The sequence below is a fragment of the Squalius cephalus genome (assembly GCF_949319135.1).
Source record: "Squalius cephalus genome assembly, chromosome: 4".
In the NCBI taxonomy this organism is placed as follows: Eukaryota; Metazoa; Chordata; class Actinopteri; order Cypriniformes; family Leuciscidae; genus Squalius; species Squalius cephalus.
The window spans coordinates 33046717-33072481 of NC_137125.1; the positions used below are offsets into that span (position 1 = coordinate 33046717).

Genomic DNA, 25765 nt, shown 5'->3' on the forward strand with positions numbered 1-25765 from the left:
CCCTCTGGGCGACCCCCACATGTGTATTTCCACTGTAAGCCTCTCTGAGCATGTGTCTTTCCCTCGGCAAGCCACCTTGCCACCCCTGGGGTTGTAATATTCCACCTGCAGCTGGACACCCTAGTGATACTCCATATGCAGCCCTTCGGGGTCATATGTGTATTCCAAGTCCCCCCCCCCTTCGGGCTGGGCATAATTGCATATTTCCTCTGAGATATGCTTCCCAGTGTACCTTGGTATTCCTGCGTTAAGTAGGACTCCTTCGTCCATGCTAGTCTCACGATAGGGAGCTCAGACTTGCGCAGGGCACTGGAAGACAGCCGAGGTGGCGTGATTAGACTGGGGACCCCATTCGTCGTCATCCGACGTAACTCGTAGTGACCACGAAAGGGAACGTCTCGGTTACGTATGTAACCCTCGTTCCCATGCATAGATCAGTGCCATGCTTACCTTTGAAACCAAACTGATTATCCGTAGTTGTTAAATACTCTTTGAGCCTATCCATAAGGATTCGCTCAAATACTTTAGAGATCACACTTGCCAATGCAATTGGCCTATAGTTTTCTGTCCCAGTTATTTTACCTGTTTTATCTTTAATTACTGGCACTAGTAAAACTGTTATCATGGAATCAGGTAACACACCATGGATTAAAAATCCTGTAAAACACAAAGCAAGTAACACTGTGATCCTTGAACTAGCGTGCTTCAAATGTTCAGCTGTTATTCGATCTGGACCACCTATACTACTACTACTAATAAAGCTATACTACTACATGCTTTATTCTCAGCCAGTTTCTCAATTGCGTACTTGACTCGTCAGATGTAATAATCATACCTTCATCGTTCGGCACATGACCAACTTTAAATTCCTTCCCCTCAACACAATTAAAAATATCTCCATAATATTTTCTCCACAAGTTAACAATATTCTCAGCCCCAACATGGGGGTCATCAATACTAGTTGACAGTGGTATTTTACTATTATTGATAGCCTTAACTTCTTTCCAAAATTCATAAACATTATTTTGCTGAAAGTTCTTGGCCATTGAGTTTGCTCTTATGGACAGCTCGTTCCTTTTTATATACCGTACAGCATATTTAAATTTAGCATTTGCCAATTTCTTTTCCTCAAATTCTGGGCCATACCTAGCTTTACCCGTTAAAATCCAGTTTTTAAATGCTTCTCTGGCCTGCAAATGCAGTTCAGAAACATATTCATTCCATCCAGCCCTAAAATTATAACTTTTTACCCTTTTTTGACAGAAAGGTCTACTAGCATTATCTAAACAGTCCACTATTTCATCATACATCACACATAAATCATACTTATGCTTAGGATTCTTACAATCAACATTATCACACACAATTGTCTCAGTTGGCACTTCTACATTGCTCAACCTCTTCTCTGTCAATAGTTTATATCCCAAAAGATCATTTGCTGTGAGTCTTGCCCAGTCTAATTTTCCATGTTGTTCAGAATTTTCACAGTTAGTCATCTCAGGTAAACTTTCAACATTTAACATAACTGAAATTGGTATGTGGTCTGTTGTAGCCAGGTTATACAATATCTCAAATTTATCTAGGGAATCATGTGCATCTGCTGTACATATACAGTGATCCAGCCAAGATGTTGTATTCCATGCCTCACTGATATATGCATAGCTGTCTGCTGGCAATAATATTTGGCTGGAAAAAGTCAACTTGCTATCCTGACAAAACCTGATTAGCTGTTGGCCAAACAAAGAATTATTATCAGAGATATCAGCATTCATATCCCCCAATATAAATATACTTGTACATACACTTTCCTTTATAAAAGCACTTATAAAAGCAAGCCTATTCATACAGTATATTCATCTTCATTTCGGCTACATTCATATGGAGTATACACGTTCAAAATTACAAAGACCTTCTTATTATTCTCCACTTTGATTGCTATACACCAGTCTACCTCTAATCTAATCACACTGATCAGTGGATCGTACTTTTTATGCCAGAATATGGCCACACCCCCAGGTATTCTACCACGCACTATTCTCATACTCAAGTCAGTTGTGGATTCTCCCACTCCATGGAAATCCTCATGAACAGAATTAAGTTTGTCGAGATCTTGTTTTGATAAAAAAGTCTCTTGTAAACATAGAATGTCCGCATTCCCCAAGAGTTTGTCAATAACAATCCGTTGTGCTTTATCACCAACATTCCGACCCAAGCGCAACCCCCGGGAGTTATATGACACAACTCTAAGATTCATAAATCACTCAGGAATGGTGTTGACTTATGAATTTGCACATGGTTTGTCTTAAAGAATATTAAAAACACCACATAGACATATAAACAACATTAAAAACTTGATTTTCACCACAGGGGGACTTTAACTGAGTCTTCATCTGAAGATTACTGTTATAAACATGAGTCTCGCACGAAAGTTGCTGTAATTTAAAGTAATATTTCCAGTATTACTCTGAGGTCTGGTTTCAAGTATGATTCTTTTGAAGAGATGGTGCTTTATGTAATGTTATCTAGTGTACACTAAAATTCACTTTTGACATTTGTACTTGCTTCTGTATACAGGGCACATTTATAACAGACTTTATCAAAGAATTTCAGTTAGAATTAATATAATATCTTACTTCTTGGTGATTTTAACATCCATGTAGATATATTCTAAACTCTATTGGAGTTAGACAACACGTTTCATTGTCATAATCATACATGGTCACATGGGATCAATGTTGATGACATTGAAATTCTGCAGCAGAGTGATGACATGTCAGATCATTCGGCATATTCTGTTTAACCAAGACTGCAAAATCAACTCCTTGTTACAAATATGGTAGAACTATCACTTTTACCACTAAAGATTGCTGTGTTAACTATCTTTCTCCATTTCTGTCAATTGAGGGAGTTTGGGTTCCTTGCAACTGTCACCTTTGGCTTGATTAGTTGGGGTTTCAATGGAAAGTCAAAGGGTTTTTGGTTAAATCTATGAAATAAGGTATGTGGTTAACACAAGCTCAAGATATGTTTACATTTTATTCTATTACCAAAAAATCAGTAATTATCCCTTGTGTTTTGTAAGGTTTTTTTTCTTGTCTTGAAAAAATTGTTGCCAATAAATGGCTAAACGTCATTGCCGAACAGGTAAACTCATCTACTCACTAGTTCACATTAGTTTTGGTCATGCAGTTATACTCCGAGAAATTTTGAAAGATACTGCTTGAGATAAACAAACTTTCCAAAGTTACAATGAATCCCAAAACTGTTATTTTTGGATTTTTTGAAGCAATTCAAATGCCTGCTTTATCTAATTCTAAATCTAATTCTTTATCTAAATCTAATTCTTTTCCTATGTAGATTTTATATTCATAAATATAAGTTTCCGAATTGTAAACCTATTTTTTATTTTATTTTTGGTATTCTTATGAGATAAAACATTACTTGATTACAATTTCATCTTCTCTTAACCCCAAAGGACTCAGAACAATTTCATCTTCTCTTAACCCCAAAGGACTCAGAACAAGTACAATTTGCATGACCTACACTTTTTACCTTAATGTTTAAATTTCTTTTAATATAAGTAATGCCCTCTTTCTTTCTTTTTTTCATTCTTGTTTATTTTTAGTTACTGTCTAGTTCTGTTTTTGTTTTGTGCTATGGTGTTGTTGAAGTGTTTTCTTTTACTATTCTTTATATTTGTTATTCTTAATACTAATTGTCGTGTTCTCATTTTTTTTGTTCCACACTGTAGTAAACTGAATGTTCAAATAAAGCATAAAAAAAAAAAAAAAACTCACTTTCACAGCCTTGTTGTGTTTATAATCTTTCTTGCAAACTACTATAAACTACTTCAGGGAAAACTGAAAGTTGTCAGAAGCTTAGTAATGGTAATGTTGAAGTCATGTGACCATGGTGTAGTTCGTTTATAGCTCTTTACTTCTGCCGATTGCATTTGAACTTGAACGTTCATAAAAGCTTTGTTAATTTGTCAAGATTATTATGATAAACTAGATGTGTGAGAATCATACATTTTTGTTGGTCACAGAGCTTATTTTCTACAATTTTCCAAATGCAAAGGAAACCAGGGTGATGTCAACTTCCGGGTTGGCCTACAAAAATACGTCATCACCGTCTTGTATGAAGTAACAAAGCCTTATTTGCTGAAATGAGGTGGCATGGCAAGTTTGACACACGTTTCGAAACGAGATTTGTAAATGTTTTGCAACTTCATGAACGAAGCAGTGTTTTGAAAGCGTCCATCACCGGGTTCTAAACCCGTAAGCCTAAATTCAGTCTGTTCATCATATAATGTGATTGTCTCTTCAGAAAATTTGGACCAAACCACTTGTTTTACGATCTCTTTATGAACTTTTTGAAGCGTCAAAGTGTCAATTGCGTAGCTGTCAATGGAGGGACAGAAAGCTCTCAGATTTCATCAAAAAGATCATCTGTTTTCTGAAGATGAACGAAAGTCTTACGGGTTGTGAGACATGAGGGTGAGTAAATGACAGAATTTTCATTTTGAGGTATACTATCCCTTTAAGTTTTAAATATGTTAATTCATGAAAGGTAATAATTTGGGGGAAAACTAATTATTGATTTGCCCTTCATATTATTAACCCTTCACATTTACATTTGGCAGACGCTTTTATCCAAAGCGACTTACATTGCATATCAAGGTACACATTTACATTCTTATCAGTTCTTGCTTTCACTGGGAATCGAACCCATGACCTTGGTGTTGCAAGCGCCAATGCTCTGTTTGAGCAACAGGAAAAGCCCATTTGTGATATTCGACAAAACACTTTTAAGCAAAAAAAATAAATCAACTAGCTTTTTTATGTGTATTTTCATAAAGATGTACAGAAAAGGTGTATATATATATATATATATATATATTACCAACATAAATATGACAACATGCACATTTACTGCTGAATTACCACTTGATACAAAAAGCGCATGTAAAGCGTTTAACAAACTGGGACTTCCTTAAAAACAGCCTTCCACTGAAGCTTCGCACATACAGCATAAAGAGAAATAAAACAGGACTAGGGTCTTAAAATAGATTGAACAACAACTTCAAAATGCTGCTGGCAAATCTCCCTATCAAATATCAAATGGATATTAAAGCTGTCGGATCAGTTATTACATTCAGCTGACACACACACACACACACACACACACACACACAAGTACAAAACAAAGTAATACTGACACTTTGGGTTGGCTAAACATGTTCAACTCCAAAAGCCCTTTAGTGCAAAAGAGTTTTCAAAACTGAAACTCGGAGTCGACCATCACCAAACGCGAAGAAATCACAGCGGAGAAAAAAAAAAAAGAAGCAGTGTCACGTTTAAGAACAAAGTGTCTTTGTGGACGGAGATGTTTCCAAGAACTGTGCTCAGGTGCTGTCGTCATCCTTCTCCGAAGAAACGCGTCATTCCTCTCAGGAGATACGTCATGTTCACCAGTATTTGGATATCATAAATCCCCTTGACAACATCAAATAACGACAATCGTGTAAGTAAAGGAGGACGTTTGCTGGACATTAGCAATGGGCTATCAAAAGGATGGCGTGTGTTATATATCAGCTGGTTAGTGATGTATTAAGGCCTAGAGCTGCGAGGAAACGTCCTTTGGAAAATATACTATGCACAAAATCAGCAATATGGTGAAACCTACGAGTGTCTCTTGAGGGAGGGAGGAAGGGAGACGGCTGTGGTCGGTGCATTTCACTGAGTATCTAAGCAGCAGTGTATTTACAAGAACGACATTCGTTTTTTGTGTTTCATTTCCCAATACACACTTCCCTTTCGCATCACTTTAGTTCCAGGTCTGGAGGGTGTCTCGCTGAAGAACAGGCACTTCTTGATGGAGTTTGTTCCCTTTTCCTCTTCTCCGTCACTGTTGTGTACTGTTTGTAGTTTTTTTTTGGTTTTCTGATGGTGGTTCCTCAGGGGCCTGATGTGAGGAGGCACTTGGTAACTGTTTTTTGAGGAGTCTGGAAATGCTATGTCATCAAAATGGGCTTTTGTCTCACCTCCAGAATATCTAAAAAGGAAACATTAGAGCCATTAGCATTACAATTAATGTTCAAGGCTAATGTACAGAAAATAAGTTTGTTTGTATGAATGGCAAGCCATTTTAGCTTAAAATGTTCCCAGCGTTACTCGTCGTAATTGCATTCTTACTAGCAACAATTAAGTTAGAGAGCTCTCGAATTCATTTCTTAATAATAACATTTGAGCTCTCCAGTTCAATTCTTACTAGTAACATTTGAGCTCTCCATTCAACATTTGAGCTCTCTATTCAATTCTTACTAGTAACATTTGAGCTCTCTATTCAATTCTTACTAGTAACATTTGAGCTCTCTAAGCTCTCTATTCAATTCTTACTAGTAACATTTGAGCTCTCTATTCAATTCTTACTAGTAACATTTGAGCGCTCTAATTCAATTCTTACTAGTAACATTTGAATTCTCTATTCAATTCTTACTAGTAACATTTGAGCTCTCCAGTTCAATTCTTACTAGTAACATTTGAGCTCTCTAATTCAATTCTTACTAGTAACATTTGACCTCTCCAGTTCAATTCTTGCTAGTAACATTTGAGCTCTCCAGTTCAATTCTTGCTAGTAAGAATTCCAATTAGATTTACTCTTACTATTAAAAACTTGTATTCATTAGATGCAAAACAGATTTGAGATTACGCCCATTTCCCTTGCAAATCCCACCTGCTTTAGATGTTGTAGACATTACAATACTTCGAAATAAAAGCCCTATTAGCACTTTCATTGTGTCAGAATAACCACAAGACTGAGATGACAACTCGGATATGTTTTGCTATTGAAAAATAATATTTAATCACTACATTAATTCACATCTTTATACTCTTGAAAATGCTTGAGAGCAAAGAAAACTCACCAGTACGGTGCCCTCAACCAAACAAAATATCATTTCATTTTGGTGTTTAACATGTATGCAGAAGTTGAGCTACATATAATTGTTAGGCTTTTCATCACTGTGACAAATGAGTTTTAAAATGTATTTCTTTCTCTTGTTTTATCCATCATGATTGTTTTAATTTTCCAATAATTATATATGAATTACATAGAGTGATGGAAAATGGCACTATTGTACTAGCGCACCATTTTCATTACAGCATCTATATGGGAATTTAACTTGCATAAAACAGAATTTTTTTTTTTTTTTTCCGACAGTTTATAAATTTGTCAGACATTGAGACATTTTACGCAGCTTTACAGTGATAACAGGAAAATAATGATTCAATGATGCAAACAGAATTTTCGTTGGCTAAACAGATGCTCGCGATTAAAATGCTCGCGCTCGCGCTTATGCACTGGCGGGTGGTGATGGCGCAGTGGATAAGACACATGCCCTTGGTGTGAGAGACCCGGGTTCGAATCCACTGTGAGACACCAATGTGTCCCTGAGCAAGACACTTAACCCCTAGTTGCTCCAGAGGCGTGCGACCTTTGACATGTATAGCAATTGTAAGTCGCTTTGGATAAAAGTGTCAGCTAAATAAATGTAAATGCACTGATATTTGGGAAAACGTCACTCTTGCTTGTGTCATATTCATATTAAGTCAAGTCAAGTCATCTTCATTTATATAGCGCTTTTAACAACGTAGATTGTTTCAAAGCAGCTTTACAGAGATAAGCGGATAATTTAAGGTAACAGATATTGTTTTGGCTTTATAGCAGAGTTAAGTTATTTTCCATCTAAAGTTAGTATTTAATATATTACTTAACCCCCAAGTCATAAATATCTAAAAAAACACATACAGGGATATTTTTCCCCCATAACCTGAATTCTAGGGGCAATCTAACTTCATTCTAATAGGCTTCATCACACAGTGAATGTTTTTGAACTCTCAAGACATGTTTTTGTTTGCTTTTTGCAAAGTGAGTGACATACTCAATAACATTAAAATGACAATTACGATATTACTGTAGACGATAAATAAATATCGCACAGCCAAATCCAAACCCATAGCCAAAATGACCATCCGTGATGTAACAGGACCCAGCCTCAGCAATATTTTGTGAGTGGATAATGTGAATAAAACCCTTGCGATGCTGAACAAAATAGGCATCATTTTACAACCAGGTAATTTACAACACATAAATAAATATGCATATAATTGTGTATATATTTTCTGTTTGAGTGTAAATTCATGAGCTTACAGTACATAGCCTACCTATCTTTCTTCTCTATAAACCATAATATTATGATTTAATCAACACTAAAAAAATAGTATTACTTACAGTATATATAATTCTTAAAAGATCATTGGAGCCTCAGTGCTGCTATTCATCATTAAAAGCGCAACTTTATGAAATGACGATGCACGATTAATCAATGAATGTGCTGAATAGAGAGCGCTGTAATGCAGTTCTTACTAGTAGTACTGTAGAGCTCTAAAATTGTCTTTACTAGAAAGAATGCCTTTACAGAGCTCTTCGACTGCATTCTTACTAGAAAGAATTCCAATTATAGAGATCTTACTCTACATTTTAAGCTAAAACGGCTTGCCATTTGTATGGAGGGCAGGTGTGCTGTACCTGTAGTGATACGATGCAAGGGAAGAGTCACATAGGTGAGATGAGAATACAGCAGAAAATACTCCTCTTTTCTGTTCAGCTTGAGCCAAGAACCCACCAGCGAGCGGCCCGTCCCTGATAGAGAGCGGGAGCGCAGGTTTGTAGTGTTGCACAGGTCTGAGGAGAGAGAAAAGAACCTTACATTTTACTTGGGTTGGAAAGCCTGACAACCTAACCATTTGAACTATTTTAACTCCAGAACCGTGTGGGCTAGATTCAAAATAATTTTGTCCTTTAAATTACTTCGAGTAAAATCTAAAAATGTATCTTTTTGGCAGTTTAATTTCCACCGTGAAAATATTGATCTATCCGTTTTGTTGATCAATATATATTTACGCAATGTCCAAACTTAACAAAACTTGATACACATAGACAACAGGGGCCGGTTGCACCAGCTGTGCGTAAGTTACAACTTAGCCTAGTTTTGGCGTAAATGGACACTAAGTTACGACTTCTAAGTACTTCTAAATATTTTTGCGTTGCACCATTAAACTTAGTTGAAGTGTAACTCTACGTATAAACTAAACATTTACGGCAGCCTCCAATCAGGAGTTTACTGTTGGAATAAAATATCAGACAGACTGAACTGCATCAATAAGCTCTTCTTTTACCTGACAGACTTCAATTCTTTAGCCATATATGATAATGCTAACATTTACACTCGCTTACATTTTAAGAGAGAGAACATTATGTGAAAAGATTACTTTGTTAGTGGCTCTTGAACACGAACCCGTCCTAAACAGCCCGCCGCCGTGTGCATCGGTCTATGTTGTGCATGTCAAATATCAATCAATAAATGTAATGTCTTATGTTTTTTGTATCAATATTTATTTATTGATCCTTATTAATTTCATTTCAAATACAGTTTCTGAATTTTATTTACATATAAAAACACATGTTATTAAGGATCAAGTAGGCTATCGTATTTAATGGAAACTTATTTTTACCGTTAGTAACGTGAGGCAAAAGAAGTTAGAATGAAGGATAAACTAAAATTCCAGGCATTTCAAACAACTTTTGCTCACGTATTTGAAGGCTGCTATTGGATCATCGAGACTAAACGTCACATTATGTTACTACGCATTACTTTATGGAGAGCTTACGACCTACTAGCAACGTTCTGCCTTACGAACAAATGGTGCAACGGAATAAAGTACAGAGTTAGTTACAAACAGCTAGTAGTTACTAAGCCTCTAGTGTGGACTTTACGTTCCAATTTAAGAAAGCACTTACGAACAGCTGGTGCAACCTTACCCAGGATATTCTGAGGCTGCACACAAGTTTTGTTAAATTCCACCCATAGGGTGCGTTACAACTTCAAACCCACGGTAACTCCACAACTCTATGATCCATGAAGTTAAAATTTGGTACACATGCTAATACGTTCATTAAATATCACTCTGACAAATCAGCAAACATGGTAGCCAATCATATTTCAGCATTTTCTCAATGTAAATGACAGAAATTCCCTCCACAATTAATGGCACCCCAGGTAAATATGATTAAAACTGTCTGTAAAAAATAAATCTGCATCGTTTATCCTTTTGATCTTTCATTCAAAAAATTTGCAAAATTCTAACCTTTCATTTAAGTAAAAGAATTGAATGTGGGGGGGAGAATCACATTATGAAATAAATGTTTTTCTCCAAAACACGTTGGCCACAATTATTGGCACCCTTTTATTAAATACTTTTTGCAATCTCCTTTTGACAAGATACCAGCTCTGAGTCTTCTCCTATAATGCCTGATGAGTTTGGAGAACACCTGACAAGAGATCAGAGACCATTCCTCCATACAGAATCTCTCCAGATCCATGTTTGTGCTTCTTCTCTTCAGTTCAGCCCACTCATCAGGTCAGGGGACTGGGACGGTCATGGCAAAAGCTTCATTTTGTGCTCCGCAACAAATTTTTGTTTTGATTTTGATGTTTGTTTTGGATCGTTGTCCTGATGGAAGATCCAACCACGGCCCATTATAAGATTTCTAGCAGAAGGCATCAGGTTTTGATTTTTTATCTGTTGATATTTGATAGAATCCACGATGCCATGTATCTGAACAAGAAGTCCAGGACCTCCAGCAGAAAAATATGCCCACAACATTAAAGATCCAACGGTATATTAAATTGTACACATGGGGTACTTTTTATCCTTGTGTTCACCAAACCCATCTAGTGTGTTTGCTGCCAAAAAGCTATTTTTTTAGTCTCATCTGACAACAGAACCCTGTGCCGTTTGAAGTTCCAGTCATGTCTGACAATTAAATTTGCTGGGAGTTTTTTTCTGGAGGAGCGAGGAGGATTTTTCTTGAAACCCTCCCAAACAACATGTGGGGATGTAGGTTTTTTTATTTTTATTTTTTTTTTTGGCTTTCTGACCCCAAGACTCAACTAATCTCTGCAATTCTCCATCTGTGATCCTTGAAGAGTCTTTGGCCACTCAAACTTTCATCCTCGCCGTGCATTAAGACAGTATACACACACGTCCTCTTCCTGGCAGATTCGTAACATCTTTAGTTGATTGGAACTTCTTAATTATTGCCCTGATGGTCAAAATGGGGATTTTCAATTCTTTAGCTATTGTCTTACAGCCACTTTCAACTTTGTGATGGTCAACAATCTTTTGCTACGCATCAGAACTATATTCTGTGGTTTTACTCATTGTGATGGATGATTAAGGGGATTTGGCCTTTGTGTTTCCTCATATTTAAACTCCTGTGAAACACGAAGTCATAGCTGGACAGTTTCATGTTCCTAGTCACCCTGGTGTACTAAAAAAGGTAAATATTAATGGGAATATACTTCAGAGATATTTTACTCGTAAAACATTCTAGGGGTGCCAATAATTGTGGCCAACGTGTTTTGGAGAAAAACATTTATTTCATAATGTGATTTCCCCCCACTTTCAATTCTTTTACTTCAATGAAAGGTTAGAATTTTGCACATTTTTTGAATGAAAGATCAAAAGGATAAACGATGCAGATTTATTTTTTACAGCCAGTTTTGATCATTTTTATCAGGGGTGCCATTAATTGTGGAGGGCACTGTATATATATATACACTTTTTAACCACAAATGCTCATCGTGTACCATCTCTGAGATGTGCGACACATTGCGTCATCATGTTGGAAAGGTCACGCGTCTATCCAAGTTATTTGTCTGTGTACTCCAGTTCAAAAAGGTAGGGAAGGCCGAAAAATTCGATCTCATTTTCTCCTCCAACTTCAAAATCGTCCGACATCTTTGGTTTAATTTATTATTATTATTTATTTATTTATTTTTCGTGACCCTTCCAATGTGATGACGTAATAAGTGGCGCATTTCAGAGGTGGTACAAGACGGGCATTTGTGGTTATATATATTTGTTTGTTTTTTTAGAAAAGGACCGATCGTTTCCCTATATAAGACACTTATTTCTAGACTGGGATCGTGTAGAGACTTTGAAGCTGCATTTGAACCTTCTTTGAACATTGGAATAGTTGGTTGCCATTGAAGTCCATTCTGTGTAGAAAAATCCTGGAATGTTTTCCTCAAAAACCTTAATTTCTTTTCGACTGAAGAAAGAATACATTTATTAATGAGTGAATTATCAGCAAAACATTTTTTGAAAGTGAACTAATCCTTTAATACTAATGTTGTCCACAAGAGGAAGCCACTGGTTAAGAAATGCTTTTAATTATTATCTCTTTCTGATCATTTAAATGGCTGAATATTTCCTCATTTTCTTTTCTTTCATTTTCAGTTTGTCTCGTTTAGAACTGTCATGTGTTAGTAACTGGTTAGTATTAGTGGAGATTCCAGACTGTCGATTCTACACCGCTGTCTTTGTAGGACAAACACACATTATCTAGAAACACATGGCAGCTATATTACATAATTGTCTAAATGAGCTATTGGTGCTTGGACCCTGATAAATCGCAGCTTGCGGCTATATTAAAAATGTATTGTTTCAGGTTTCCTTGTCCTGTAAGTGGCCCCTAAGTAAATAACTAATGATCTTTGGAACGGAAGTGAATTAATCAATCAAAAGTAACTTTAGCTGGACAATAACTTTATTCTAGAGCTGCTTGTAAAGCCAAAACAATCTATGTTACTGTAATTTCCTATTATCACTGTAAAGCTGCTTTGAAACAATCTGTATTGATAAAAGCGCAATATAAATTAAGGTACAAAAACAAAGCAAAAGTAGAGGTAATCAGAATACTGTGTGTTTTGACCAATCGCAGAGCTACTTCGATTCTTTGGCTCAGTAATTCGCAGTTTAAGACTGCAGGAGATCGTCAATAGATCAGAACATAGACAGATGCTGGAAACTTGTCATTTTATAATTAGAATACATATAGCTAATTGACCTCTAAAAAAGTAAAAAGAATTGTTTTAAAATCGTTTTAAAAATACAAATCTATAAGATATGGCACTAAAACGGTTCACTGTTGTTTAATGTCACTACTGTTCCAGTGTGTTTGTGTACCTTCATCATCCTCCTCTCTGAAAAACTCCTCACTGTCGTTGGCCGAGTGCGATTTCTTCATCTCAGCGTTTCGGTTTCGGGGCACTTTCCGGCGAAGTGAAGGTGAGAAGAAGGAGGGTCTGTTTCTTTCTGGGGTAGGGGGAGTGCTGAATGATGTCACCTAGAAGGAAAACAGGACTGTCAATTCGTTTAAAAACGCGCATGAATTAATTATATGATACAAGATTTGACTGATTCAAATCTGTTAAACACTGTTAAATACCGTTTGACTAGTAACCAAAAGTTCAAATTACAGTCTCTGCTGCACCAACTTAATTGATATAAATACTATTGTAGAACATTCCATAGAAACTGTGTCTATTCCTCGTTTAGTGAGATCAAATAATAAATCTACTGCAGGATCTAGGAAAAATCTAATTGTTATTAAAACAGAAAATCTCGCTATTAGTGAACAAAAACAATTTCTAAAGCTAGGTCTTCTAAACATTAGATCACTCACACCTAAGGCAGTTATTGTAAATGAAATAGTCACAGATAATAGTTTAGATGTACTTTGCCTTACTGAAACCTGGCTTAAACCAAATTATTATTTCGGTCTTAATGAGTCTACTCCACCAGGATACTGTTATAAGCATGAGCCCCGTCTGATTAGTCGTGGCGGTGGTGTTGCAACAATCTATAGAGATATTCTTAATGTTACCCAGAAAACAGGTCACAAGTTTAATTCGTTTGAAGTACTTGTACTAAATGTTACGCTCTCAGATGTAAGAAAAAAATCCCTATTATCTCTAGCTTTGGCTACCGTATATAGACCTCCAGGGCCCTATGCTGATTTCCTAAAAGAGTTTGCAGATTTTCTCTCAGATCTATTGGTCAACGTCGATAAAGCATTAATTGTTGGAGATTTTAACATACACGTAGATAATTCAAATGATACGTTAGGGGCTGCGTTTACAGATTTATTAAACTCCTTTGGGGTCAAGCAAAACGAGAGAAACCCGTAATTTAGAGCGTAAATGGAAACAAACTAATTTAGAGGTCTTTAGAATCGCGTGGAAAGACAGTATGTCACGTTATAAAAAGGCCCTAAAAGCAGCCAGGGCTGAGCATCTCCGCAAACTAATAGAAAACAACCAAAACAATCCAAGGTTTTTATTTAACACCGTGGCTAGACTAACAAATAAACAAGCGTCACCTGAACAAAATATCCCGTTACAGTTTAGTAGTAATGATTTCATGATTTCAACTTCTTCACTGAGAAAATAGAAAGCATCAGAACCACAACTGTAAACGTTCAATCTTCAATCGCGCCTTATAATTCAGCCTCAATTATCACCCCGCAAGAACAATTACAGTGCTTTACAACTATAGAACAAAAAGAGTTAAATAAACTTGTCACTTCATCTAAAACAACGTTTATTAGATCCTATACCAACTAAACTACTGAAAGAAGTGTTACCTATAGTGGAAGAGCCTCTCCTCAATATTATTAACTCATCTTTATCTTTAGGTCATGTTCCAAGAACATTTAAATTGGCAGTTATTTAAGAAATTCTCATTAAGAAACCACAATTAGATCATAATAACCTAGCAAATTATAGACCCATTTCAAATCTTCCATTTATGTCTAAAATATTAGAAAAAGTTGTGTCCACTCAACTGGGCTCTTTCCTGCAAGAAAATGACATCTATGAAAAGTTTCAGTCTGGTTTCAGGCCGCACCATAGCACTGAAACTGCGCTTGTTAAAATCACAAATGATTTACTTTTAGCTTCTGACCAAGGCTGTATCTCAATATTAGTTTTACTTGATCTTAGTGCTGCGTTTGATACTATAGATCACACAATACTCTTAGATCGACTACAAAATTATACTGGTGTTCAAGGACAAGCATTAAGCTGGTTCAGATCATACTTATCTGACCGCTACCATTTTGTCTATTTAAATGTAGAAAAATCGATCATAACTCCAGTAAACTATGGAGTGCCGCAAGGATCTGTGTTAGGCCCTCTATTATTCTCAATATATATGCTGCCACTTGGAAATATTATAAGGAAACATGGAATTAGTTTCCATTGTTATGCTGATGACACTCAAATATATATTTCATCACGGCCGGATGAAAACGCTAAATTATCCAAATTGACAGAGTGTGTTAAAGATATAAAAGACTGGATGACGCTTAATTTTCTTTTATTAAATCCAGACAAGACAGAGGTACTACTTATCGGTTCAAAAAACCACCCACAAAACCTCTCACAATACAACTTTAACATAGTAGGATGTCCTGTTACTTTATCCTCTACAGTAAAAGACCTGGGTGTTATACTAGATTGCAACCTGTCTTTTGAAAATCATATTTCATATGTTACAAAAACAGCCTTTTTCCACCTTAGAAACATTGCTAAGCTACGTAATATGCTATCAATTTCTGATGCAGAAAAGTTAGTTCATGCATTCATGACCTCGAGACTAGATTACTGTAATGCTTTATTAGCTGGTTGTCCTGCATCCTCAATAAACAAGCTACAGTTAGTCCAAAATGCAGTTCTTACTAGATCAAGAAAATATGATCATATAACACTGATTTTAACATCACTACATTGGTTACCTATAAAGTCCCGTATTAACTACAAGGTATTGCTACTGACTTATAAAGCCCTAAACGGCTTAGCTCCAGTCTATTTAACGGATCTTCTATCGCCCTATAATCCATCGTGCTCTTTAAGATCACTAAATTCGAGGCTTTTGGTCATACCTAGGATATCCAGATCCACCAAAGGAGGGAGAGCATTTTCACATTTAGCTCCAAAACTCTGGAATAGCCTTCCTGATACTGTTCGTTGCTCAGACTCGCTCTCCCAGTTTAAAACTAGATTAAAGACGTATCTCTTCAGCCAGGCATTCATATAATATTTTTAATTAGGGCTGTCAAACGATTAATCGCGATTAATCGCATCCAAAATAAAAGTTTGTGTTTACATAATATATGTGTGTGTACGGTGTATAATTATTTTCTATATATAAATACACACACATGCATGTATATATTTAAGAAATATTTGCATGTATATACTGTGTATATATATTTATATTATATATAATTTATATTATATATAAATATTTTATATATAAATAACACATTTTTCTTAAATATATATGCATGTGTGTGTATTATATATATAAAATAATTATACTCCATACACACACATATATTATGTAAACACAAACTTTTATTTTGGATGCGATTAATCGCGATTAATCGTTTGACAGCCCTATTTTTAATCTTACAGTTAAATCCGGTCTCTATAGTTCATAAACGCCAGAGGAGAACTGGCCCCCGACTGAGCCTGGGTTCTCCCAAGGTTTTTTTTTTTCTCCATTAGGTCACCTGATGGAGTTTCAGGTCACCATTAGGTCACTTGATGGAGTTTTTCGGTTCCTTGCCACTGTTGCCTTTGGCTTGCTCAGTTGGGGATATTTTGGGGATATTTAATTTTAATTTTATCAATCAATAAATTCCACTAGAAACAAACCTTGTAGTATTATTTTAATTTAATACTGTGAAGCTGCTTTGATACAATCTGTATTGTGAAAAGCGCTATACAAATATACTTGACTCATTTTATTCATTTTTTTTATTTTTTTTGTGTACTAAATTAATGTGCTAAATTGATGCCCCAATGAAAATCAAAGTTGGAACACTTTTTTTAAAGGGTTGTTTAACACAAACCTATGTTATCATCAGTTATGCATGTGTTCCACGTTATGGAAGATAATAATGTTAGCATTTGGTATTTTTGAAGAGGACTAGTTAATATAGGGATTTTTTCGGCTACTGTATTTTCAAAATCTGTTTTTTTAATATTGATTTATAATCACATGATGTTTGAGACAATAGCCTCTTTCACACATACAGTCTTTACTGGTAAATTACCTTTAAAGGGGTGATGAACTGAGAAATCAAATTTTCCTTGAGCTTTTGACATATAAGAGATCATCATACTATAATAATATCCTGTAAGTTTCAGAACTGAAAACTACCTTGTTAGTCCAATAAAAGCTTTTATAGACATCAGGCTCAGCAAACGACTCGTTTTTCAAAGTGGGGAACTATGACGTCAAAGAGGATAAAACACCGCCTCCACAAAAGAAGATCAACGCCTACTTCAACACGGCCTGTTTAGCCCCGCCCACCGATTCGCCCAAACAGGACGACATGATGATTGCTAAACCGGATCGAGCTACTTCCAAGCAATAAACATGCTGTTTACTAAATATTGTGCGTGCCTGTTTGTGGAAGAAGACAGTCTGCATAAGCTTCCTTCGGATTCCAGCATGGTTAAACTTTATTAAATCAGTCAATCACAATTTCCCGACGGATCTGCCAGCAACATGTAAGTAACCATGTGTATTCCAATGCCTGATCTGCGATCAGTGATTTCTGATGTGTAATTATTCAAGTTCAGATATCTTTCTCTTAAAATCGTTCAATACTGTTTATGCATCAGTGACTAAACGATCAACTTCACATAATTTCTCGTAGTAGCCTATTATGAAAATAATCTTTTTTAAACTGTTATTAAATTATATACAGAAAGCGATCAAAGAACGATCCCTTTCCATTCGCCCAAGCTGTCAATCAAACAGCACAGCGCGAGCCGCGAGAGCTTGTCTGGACACTTACCAAACTCGTGATGAAATAATGACACTGTTACACTACACAACGAAGCTCTTACTGTGTATTCACATCGTGTTTGCATTGTGATTTGGTGTAAGCATTTGTGAGAGTGCAAAAATTGCGTTGCAATGATAAGATCTTTATTCACGCGATCAACAGACTGTCTGTCATCTGCTCAGTCAGTAGTGCTCATCATGCTGCAACCTTTCATGTGATGGAATAGATTTAAATATAATGCTTGAAACGATACTTTTCACGATTTGTTAATCTCGATAGCTCTAATAGTAAAAACGGAGTAAAAGTTTTCGAGAGAGTTCATGTAATACTAGCTATTTCATATGCAAGCATGTCAGCCAATCACAGCAGTGGGCGTTTGCACTGCAGTCTCACAGCAGACACGCCCCTTAAAACGGAGCGTTCAAATCTGAGGCTGAAATCAGGCTTGGAAAAATGGCTTTTATTTATAAATTATGACAATTTTTTATGTAAAAATCATACTAACATTATAAAGGCACCCCAGGCAACATTATAAAATAATAAAACAATCCAGTTCATGACCCCTTTAAATTATGAGAAAATGTTACCAGAAAACTACTGGTATGATGCCGTGTCAACAAAGAATAAAGGTGATGCTTTGACATAAGAAGTCTGCCTTGGGCCAATTCATTCATTCATTACATTTATATAGTGTTTTTCTCAGCACTCAGGGGAATCTCCTCAACCACCACAATCATAAACCTCCTCAACCACCACCAACCCTATAGTAATTGCAGGACTATATTTTGCCTAAATTATCTTTAATTTAATAGCACAGTGAATATTTAGAGCTGCTCCAGCAGGGCTCAACCAGTAAAGATCAGTGAGTGAACTTCTTTTTGTCTTTTGTTGTTAGATTAGCATTGAGGACAAAGACAGCAACAGGTTTATTAGGCTGCTGTCACTTTAAGAGCTGTACTTATCCAACATACTGTAACAAAACTGTTTACGTTCACTTAAGACATAACTATGTTTCACAAGGATACTTGCCTATACTCAGCCTATAATTTGACAATATTTTGAACTCAATTTAATAGTCTATTTGAGCACTGCCTCCTGGTGATGTTTACACATAGAACAATTTTTTAAAACATCATGTGATTACTGTACCGCCTTCCTGTAATAATGTAGGGTACCACTTCTTATACATAAATCATGTAACAGTTCATGTTTTTAGTTGCACAAATGATGCATATGTGCTGAGTGAACGATCAGCAATCAAGAGCATACAACAGAAGTCTCTCTCTCTCTCTCTCTCTCTCTCTCTCTCGATGTCTATGAAAAAGGGATGTGCGCTCACAAGCTTGAGCATCTGTGCCGCTGCATGCTCAATTCACTCCAATCAGCTTGTGCACAGCAGCTATATAGGCGTAAATATTTAGTTTGTTTAACATTCTATTAATTCAATACATTTACTTCATAGACATCCTTCCCTGATATACCCATTCCCATACCCACTCTGTTTGCTCTGTTGTCTGTGTTTCTTTGTCACAAGCACTGTTCTTTATACACTGGGTGGTCTCTGTAGTTGGTTTCGGAGCACTTTAATGAGTATGAGTATAGAAGTGCAGTATCGGGCCTGGTATCGGTGCATCCCTTGAGTGAATGGTATCTTACTAGTAAAAAGACAGAATGCCGTTGCTTGTGTGAACAGCGAATTTCTGTATTTACCAGAAAAATCGTTCTGGTAATTTTACGGTAATTTACCGGGATTGCTGTGTGAAAGAGGCTAATGATAGTCTAGCACAGCATCCATTCTTATATACACTATACTGACAAAGTTTATATGGCCCACCCTTTGCAGCTATAAAAACTTCAACTCTTCAGGGAAGGCTTTCCACAAGGTTTAGGAGTGTGTTTATGGGAATTTATTACCATTCTTCTAGAAGCGCATTTGTGAAGTCAGGCACTGATGTTGGACGAGAAGGCTTGGCTCGCAGTCTCCGCTCTAAATCATCCCGAAGGTGTTCTCTCGGATTGAGGTCAGTCAAGTTCCTCCACACCAAACTCGCTCATCCATATCTTTATGGACCTTGCTTTGTGCACTGGTGCGCAGTCATGTTGGAACAGGAAGGGGCCATCCTCAAACTGTTCCCACAAAGTTGGGAGCATGAAATTGTCCAAAATGTCTTGGTACAGATGTGGCCTTTAAAAACGCGCGTTTTCTCCCGCGGCATTCGGCAATTTGTCTCGCAGAATTCTGCAAGTGCTTTCGGGGGGCACTACTTTACAAATTCCCTCAATGTGTTTCGCTTCACAGAATATCCACCAGGTGGTGCATAAAAAACAACTTTACATTAGATTTTTCATTTTACTTCACATTATGTCATGATTGTGAGAAAACATCCACAATAAAATATAAATTATAAATAATAATAGACACAAATATTTACAGTACTGCATTATACAGACATTTGAAAATATTTGTAAATCCAAAAGGTTCATCAAAGTGTTCTTAAGACGAGAAGGGGTATTGGACAACGTTTATGAATTTTTATATATGCTTTGTCATTGCTGTGGTTTCCAGGAGATGAGTGCATGTAGAATATTTAACATTGCTTTTATTAAAACAGCAAAGTGACGTTCTTGCCAGCGCATAACTTTTTTTGTACAACTAGGCTATTAAGATGATTGTGCGTGCAATGCGCATTTAAGTGCAACAGAGAATTTAGTGTGAGCATAATACACGTGACTCTGCCTGTAAAAACCCAGCAGTATTTTTTTTTTTTTTATACACAAAATCATCCTAACATAATGAAAGGCTTAAATAATGCGACTTAGCTACCCAGATTCTTAATTCCTGCAGATATTTATTGTGTGATTGTTCTTGTGAGTTGTAGCACAACGCGTTGCATTTATATTTTGGGCGCATCTGATTGCCATTACAATTACATTATTAATAAATATTTTAATTGAACTGTCTATTTTTCCACGTTAGTCGCAGAATGTCCGGGGTTGGCTTGAGGTCTTGCCGACAGTTTGTAAATCTTTTAAATATTCATATTCACAAAATCCATATAAAGGGTGATCAACAGTCATGACTTCTAAAATAAAATAAAAATGGCCAGATTAGAGGTATCTGATTGACAGTTTGACAGATGTTGTTTTAAAAATGAATTACATTATTATGGGGAAGTGGTATTAAATATTTGGTAAAACATAATAGGCCTACAATTATTTTAATTACGCATTTTGTTCAGTTTTGTTTTTACAAAATGTTCCCTGTTTTTTATATAATTAATTTAACCTGAGATGTGCGTTATATCGCCTTTTGATAATTCTTTGTGTTGTCGAATTTTGACACAGTTTCATTGTTTGTTCATAATAATTTGATTCATAATTATGTCATTTTTTTCTAAAAGTAGCAATATTTTAAAGAGATAAAAAGACAGAGAAATGACAGAGAAATTACGTTAGTCTGGTCACAATTATGGCCAGATCAATGAATCTATTGCAGAAATACAAGACAAAGTGCATGAGAAAATTAGAAGTATGCAAAAGAGCACAGTTCAGATATTGTTAACTATTGAAGCGGGTTTTATACACGTTTCTGCTTTTTTTAAATTGACCATTTAAAATTGTATTCGCCAACACATCAACACGTTTTGTGAGTGATTTACGGATTTATTACAGAAACTTGTCAGAAGCAAAGATATTGTACTAGCATAAGCGTCGATTTCGGTGGGGACGGTGCGGTGTACCCACCAGATTTCGTCATGAGTCATTTTGTACCCACCACTTTTAATTTAAAGTCCATAATAATTTGACTTTTGGTTAGATTTTTTGACCGTTTTCAGTGGTTATGAGGAGCAATATGAGAGAGAAATTTGGTAATCATTGTCTGACCCATTATAATATTCATTTTATTTTATTTTTCGTGTTCGCATTTATGAGGGAAAAAACAACGTGTCAGTTCTCTGTTACGGACGAGCGCCCTGAAAGCGCCACTAAAAGACTGCTTTAAAACTATCACAGAGACCTCAAACAGAACAGCTGCCTTTCTTTAAATTGAATTTCGTTTTGTATTAATTATATCTTAATTTAAATCAATGTTTCATGAACCAATTGCCTTGATTTATAAGAAGTAAATATAGCAGACAATCTCGACATTGGAGGCGCCGGCGAGTGAACTGGAGTTCGTCTCATAAATGAACCGAAACTCAGCGTATAATGCACATTCACATTCACAGCATATTTAGACACATTTAGACGCATTCATTACTTTTACTGGTTCTTTGTGGCAAGCTTTATGCGTGCGGTCGTGCGCTTGAGTGCGGCTATATAGTAGCCTAAACGCTCATTACTTAATACAAAGCATAAGCCTCTTCCTGCATGCAATCTAATCTACTAGCCTACAATGTCAGTTGGTTATATCAACATATGTCAAATTAAGTTACACGATATCAACTTATTTTTATAAGTTATAAACATTAATTTAAAATAACTTAAATCGTATGTATAGTAGATTAGCTTATAGCATTTAAACAAAGGAACTGCAAGGGATTAAAACCCCGCCCACACGCTGGTGAAAACTGGAAAAACCGGTTTTCTTTTGATTCCCTGAGAGGAGATCGATTAGCATTGGGGGTTGGCAAAGAATTAGCAGACCTGGGGGGTGGGTGGTTTGTAATTTTTTTACTCTGTGTCAATTGGTAGCAGCTAAAACAAGCAGCTAAAACAAAGACTGCAATTAATTACATTTTGGAACTAACTTCCTTCATGTCGTTTTATTTATACACTGTAAAAAAAAAAGTTTTTTTTTTATTTGTAAGTAAAGTTAGCATTAAATATGTTTTACAAATAAATGGTTTACAAACTCTTGGAGGTTTGTTACCATCATTCAGAAGAGTGGTGCTTGTGTTTTACGTGATTAAATCAGGAAGATTACATTGGTTTCTTTTCAGTGTAGGACAGTTTGTCAACAAAATGCAAAAATATAGTATATTTATAAACATCGCTAAAACAAAGAGTGAATAAGAATTAAAAAAGTAATGATGTTTTATGCACTTTTAGTTTTGTTGCAATTTCACCAAAAGCTTATAATTAGGAAATACACACAACACGCTAAACTTATATTCTCTATATGTCAAAAATGTTGTAAAAAAAATACGTATTCTTATATAATAAGAATAACAATATGATAGCCTAAATTTATATTGCGCTCAAACTGATTTAGATATGGAAAGAGGAATTCTTCTCAACTACCACCAATAAAGTTTTAAAATTCTTCTTTAGAAAATATTATATTTTGATGTTTCTGCGCAAGTTCAGCAGACAGTGTGGTTCGGGTTTGTTCCGATCAGAGCTCGTGAGTGGAGAGCGCATTTCTGAATATTCCGCAGGGTCGCTCGCTCAACCCAGATGTCCTGTTGCCTGGTTCGAAAATATGTGGAGTAAGGGCTGCTTCCAACTAAAAGTTTTAGTTGTTCATTTAAGTCATTCATGGACAAATCTCCCCTTTATATTCATTTAATTACTACTTTAGCCTACAGGATAATGAGCGTTTACGTAATATAGCCGCACTCAAGCGCACGACCGCACGCATAAAGCTTGCCACAAAGAACCGGTAAAAGTAATGATTATGAATGCGTCTAAATACGCCGTGAATGTGAATGTGCATTATACGCTGAGTTTCGGTTCATTTATGAGACGAACTCCAGTTCACTCGCCGGTGCCTCCAATGTCGAGATTGTCTGCTATATTTACTTCTTATAAATCAAGGCAATTGGTTCATGAAACATTGATTAAAATTAAGATATAATTAATACAAAACGAAATTCAATTTAAAGAAAGGCAGCTGTTCTGTTTGAGGTCTCTGTTATAATTTTAAAGCAGTCTTTTAGTGCCGCTTTCAGGGCGCTCGTCCGTAACAGAGAACTGACACGTTGTTTTTTCCCTCATAAATGCGAACACGAAAAATAAAATAAAATGAATATTATAATGTTTTTTTGTTGGATCAGACAATGATTACCAAATTTCTCTCTCATATTGTTCCTCAACCACTGAAAACGGTTTAAAAAAATCGAACCAAAAGTCAAATTATTATGGACAGAAGTTAAAAGTGATGGGTACACAATGACCCATGACGAGATCTGGTGGGTACGTACGCGATAATGATAATATAAAAAGTACTGTACAGTAATGCAGAAACGCGCATTACAACCATGTTAAAGCTATTTAAAACGTTCCGATGCAAAAAGGAACTAAATGTAAAATTAGATAAACTAGTTAATGATATTGCGCAAATGCTCTCGGTCTCTTCAAAGGTCTTCGCGAATTATTGTGTTATAAGACTCAGTTATCATACATCACGTCTCTTCTACTGTAAGTACATAGAAAAAAAAATGATGCGCGTTTGAGTCGGATTTTTATGAGTCGGATTTTTATGAAGAATATGTGACTGTTTATGTAACTGGCAAAAGAAAACTTTGCCAACCAAACGTTTGCCAAAAAGCGTGCATGTGTATGACATCAAAGTACTGCCAAAGCACCGAGAATCCCTGTCATGTTACTTCAATATCATACAGTATGCTCAGCATGAAGTCGAGCACACATACAGTATTGTCGTCAGTATGGCCACATGAAACACGACTGCCATCTACAGGTTTTAGTATTTCCTGCGTCCAACACCTAATCCCCCTTCTGCAGAATCCCGCAGAATTTCGGAAGTGCTCGTGGCATTCTTCTCTCTGAGACGCGCATTTTTAAAGGCCACATCTGTATGCTGAAGCATTAAGATTTCTTTTCACTGGAACTAAGGGGCCAAGCCAAACCCCTGAAAAACAACCCCACACCACAATCCCCCCTCCACCAAACTTTACACTTGGCACAATGCAGTCAGGCAAGTACCGTTCTACTGGCAAACGACAAACCCAGACTCGTCCATCGGATTGCCAGACAGAGAAGCGTGATTCGTCACTCCAAACCCATTCCATGAAGCTCTCTACGCACTGTTCTTGAGCCAATCTGAAGGCCACATGAAGTTTGGAGGTCTGTACCTATTGACTGACTGCGTACTGTGCGCCTCAGCATGCGCTGACCCCGCTCTGTGATTTTACGTGCTGTTCCCAATTGCTTCCACTTTGTTATAATACCACTAACAGTTGACCATGGAATATATAGTAGTGAGGAAATTTCACAAATGGACTTATTGCGCAGGTGGCAACCTATAACAGTGCCACGCTTGAATTCACTGAGCTCCTGAGCAGTGTTAATGAAAACTATGACGAAAAATGTTCGTTGACAACCTTTTTTTCCCTGACTAAGACAAGACGATGAGAGACGACACCCACGTCATTAAACGATAACTGTGACTATATCAACTCATGCAATATCGTTGACGAAAAAAGACGAGACTGAAATGTGTTTAAACTTTTTTTAAACTTGACCAAAACCACTTGTTTGTGTCAAATAAAAGGAGACGACAACACATTGACTTTTTTTACGAGCTTTCAGGCTTACGGTTGCCAGATTGTAATAATTAAATCCCCAGTCAGAGCTTTTCTGTTAAAAGAACATGTTTTCTACCCGTTTTTTTCAATAGTATCTGGCAACCATGCATGCTCTCTCTACACTGCTGAAGAAGTGCGGATGATCTGAAAACACAGACAAGTAAGCAGGAGTTCAGCGATCTTCATTTGAGATTTTCTACTTAAATTAAAGTGTCATTCAGACGGTCTGTGTTCTGCCACAAGCTACTTACACTATCTGTGCGATTAAATCTGCGATCAAAATACAGGCTGATATCCAGCAAGTGTTTTTAATGTTGATCTATTATACAAGCTGAATATCCACACGATTTCAAATGTGACATTGATTTTATACAACAGTTCAACAAACAGAAGGGTAACATTAAGTGATGTACTACATTTAAAACAGTATTTGTCAGTAGGCTTATCGCTCTATTTTGCAAAGAAAGCCATAGCAGAACTGCAGCACACAGCGGTGATTCGTG

At 36.3% G+C, this 25765-nt stretch overlaps 1 protein-coding gene across 1 annotated transcript in view; it reads right to left on the minus strand.

Moving 5' to 3' along the window:
* Positions 1–5524: 5524 nt before the first annotated feature.
* The window catches only part of kiaa0930, a 30314-nt gene continuing 10073 nt past the window's right edge, over positions 5525–25765 (minus strand). Inside the window, exons 8-10 of the mRNA XM_079868916.1 lie at positions 13095–13254; positions 8590–8745; positions 5525–6054 (exon numbers count right to left, since the gene is read on the minus strand). Of these exons, the coding sequence (XP_079725042.1) occupies positions 6014–6054; positions 8590–8745; positions 13095–13254 (357 nt within the window). The 3' untranslated portion in view covers positions 5525–6013. The remainder of the gene's footprint in view (positions 6055–8589; positions 8746–13094; positions 13255–25765) is intronic.